General features: G+C 55.9%; 1 protein-coding gene across 1 annotated transcript in view; it reads left to right on the forward strand.

The window, feature by feature from the left end:
* CRYBG2 (crystallin beta-gamma domain containing 2) overlaps positions 1-2,963 on the forward strand; it is a 33,350-nt gene that overhangs the window by 8,313 nt on the left and 22,074 nt on the right. Inside the window, exon 3 of the mRNA XM_026455928.1 lies at positions 1,568-2,963. Coding sequence (XP_026311713.1) covers positions 1,623-2,963 — 1,341 coding nt within the window. The 5' untranslated portion in view covers positions 1,568-1,622. The remainder of the gene's footprint in view (positions 1-1,567) is intronic.

The following is a 2,963-nucleotide window of genomic DNA, read 5'->3' on the forward strand; positions in this document are numbered from 1 at the left end:
CCTCGGCCTCCCAAAGTGCTGGGATTACAGGTGTGAGCCACTGTGCCCGACCTTAAAAAAGTTTTTAATAAAAACAAAAATAAGGCCGGGTGTGGTGGCTCACGCCTGTAATCCCAGCACTTTGGGAGGCCGAGGCGGGTGGATCACTTGAGGTCAGGAGTTTGAGACCAGCCTGACCAACATGATGAAACCCAGTCTCTACCAAAAATACAAAAATTAGCTGGGCATGAAGGCACATGCCTGTAATCCCAGCTACTCAGGAGGCTGAGGCAGGAGAATTGCTTGAACCTGGGAGGAGGAGGTTGCAGTGGGCTGAGATCGTGCCACTGCACTCCAGCCTGGGCGACAGAGTGAGACTCCATCTCAAAAAGTAATACTAACTTTTTTTAGTGATAAGATCTCTCTGTCACTCAGGCTGAAGTGCAGTGACATGATCATAGTTCATTGCAGCCTGGGCTCAAGTGATCCTTCCACCTCAGCCTCCAGGGTAGCTAGGGCTACAGGCACACACCACAATGCTGGCTAATTCTTTTAATTTTTTGTAGAAACTTGTAGAGTCTTGTTATGTCACCTAGGCTGGTCTAGAACTGCTGGCCTCAAGCAATCATCCCGCCTCTGCCTCCCAAAGTGCTGGTATTACAGGTGTGAGCCACTGCACCCAGCTCTGAGAGGCTCCATTTAGACCTACACCTGTCCCTGTGCTCTGAAGACCATCAGCAGGTGCTCATGCCCATATACACATGTGCACACCTGCTAACGTTTGGTTACAAATCTCCAAGGTGACAGCAGAAAGTTGATGAGCCAGCATTTTAGGTTATAAAGCGAGTATTTTGGGTGTGGTAGCATGTGCCTGTAGTCCCAACTACTTGGGAGGCTGAGGCAGGAGGATCATTTGAGCCGAGGAGTTCGAGGCTGCAGTGAGCTATGATCATGTCACTGCACTCCAGCCTGGGTAACAGAGCTAGATCCTGTCTCAAAAAAAAAAAAAAAAAAAAAAAGGCAGGGGGAGGTTTCATTGCTTCTCTTACTGGACTCTGGCAAGACTCCAGTGTTGTGGCTGAGGACCCTGATGCTTGAAGGGGAGAAATGGTCAGCTAGTGAACAACTAAGGAACCCAGCTCTGTTTGAGGCCAGAGCCCATATTTCCCGAACAGAGTCAGAACAACGCTTGCCCCGTTTGCAGCTTTCTAGTTTTCAGCTCTTGGGGGACTAGACCTAGGGCTCTGTGGGCAGATTCCTAGCGCCCCCATAGACCTGTGGGTCAGCTGCATCTTCCCTTCTGCCTTCTTTCTTTTCTCTCTGTCTGGGCTCAGGCCTCAGCTTCACCTTTGAGGGACCCTGACCTAGGAGATCACCTGAAAGTCAGGGAGAGGGATGGATGAGGAGCTCTGATCAACCAAATCAGAGTTGAGACTACCATGCCCATTTCACAGATGACAGCAATGACCTGAAAGGCCAAGTGATTTGCCTGAGGTTCCTGGCCTGACTGGGCTAGGGGTGGCTATTCCGCACTTTGGGAAGCCACTCTCACCACCCTCTGACCCTCATCTCTCTCCCTCCTCTGCAGGGAGCTGGACCACAGTGGGACAAGGACGCCTCCAGACAGGTTGCCAGGGCCCCACATGGAGGAGGCAGGTGGGCCCATGGCCCGGGCCAAGGCCCGAGTGGTAAGTGCCACACTGACATGGCGGCAGCGGCCCCCTGCCCAGGAAGAGATCAAACATGGTTTTCACAAGGTGTCCCTGGTGTCAGGGGCCCAGATGGAAGCCCCGCAGAAGGAGATGTTTGAGTTCAGCCGTCGAGAGGAAGTCAATGGCTTTGCAACACAGGAAGAAGAGACCGTGAATTGCCAGGGCCCTCGGGATACAGCTGGCTCCAAGAACTTCCAGAGCCATGGACCCATCTTTTCCAAGAAGTTCACACCACCTCCCAAGGAGAAAAGGCCTGAGCAGAGGCTGAAGGAGGCTGTGGACCAGAGTGATGGCAGCCGCCAAGATCCCAGGACTGAGCCCCCACGTGTGGGAGCTATGGCCAGGACTGAGCTTTTGGTTCCCCTGCCTGGGCCCCGAGAGCCAAGTCCCCACCCAGGTGTAGGTCTCACCAGTGGGAGCTCCCGGAGCCTCGAGGAACACCGAGTGACACGCACCGTGCGGACCACCACGGTGGTGAGAGGTCATGTGGACCGGCGGGTGAGCAGCTCTGTGACTGTGAGGCCGATGTCCTCAGGCGAGGCCCTGCCACGGGGCCGTCAGGTCGCCCGCATGGTGCAGCCAGTGGTAGTGGGCTCCCCACCAGGCTCGCCCAGCCGCAGCCAAGCTGTGAAAGTGCTAAGTAACCTCGTACCTGCTGGGCACAGCCCCTCTGCTAGCCACCTGCCCAGGCCCACAGCTGGAGTGCCGAGAAGCACAGGTCTGGGCAGCACAGTGGGGGCAGCCTTGAGGCAGCTGCCTGAGACCGGGACAGCAGAGCTTAAAGACAGCTCTGCCCTGGTCTCTACAGGCATCCCAGCCAGTGCTCACCTGCCTAAGAATCAGGATGTCCCTGCAGCCTGTCCAGATCGAGACCAGGGCAGAGCCCTGGATGCCAGAGCCTGTGAGCTCTGGCAGGTGCTAGGAGCTCCCAGTTCCACTGAACTCCCTCTCCAGACTTCTCAGGGTCAAGCATCAGTCCCCTCCTCTCCCAGACTCCAGACCCATGTCCCCTCTCCAAGCCTAGCCCACCCTGCAAAGCAGCCTGTGGTGCCCACTCACGCCAGGGCCCAGCTCACTCCCCTTGTTCTGCCCCCTATAAAAAGGGAAGGGCTTGTGGACCCCCCTGCTGCCACCGTCCTGCCCATGGTGAGGAGGGAGCATGTGACAGTCCCTGAACAACCTCCTGCTCCATCCTCTATAAGAAGGAAGGATGTCCCCAGCCCAGGAGGTCTTTCTGCTCCATCGTCCCCAAGGAATAAGTTTGTTCAGAAC

This window comes from Piliocolobus tephrosceles, chromosome 1, assembly GCF_002776525.5.
Source record: "Piliocolobus tephrosceles isolate RC106 chromosome 1, ASM277652v3, whole genome shotgun sequence".
Taxonomy (NCBI): domain Eukaryota; kingdom Metazoa; phylum Chordata; class Mammalia; order Primates; family Cercopithecidae; genus Piliocolobus; species Piliocolobus tephrosceles.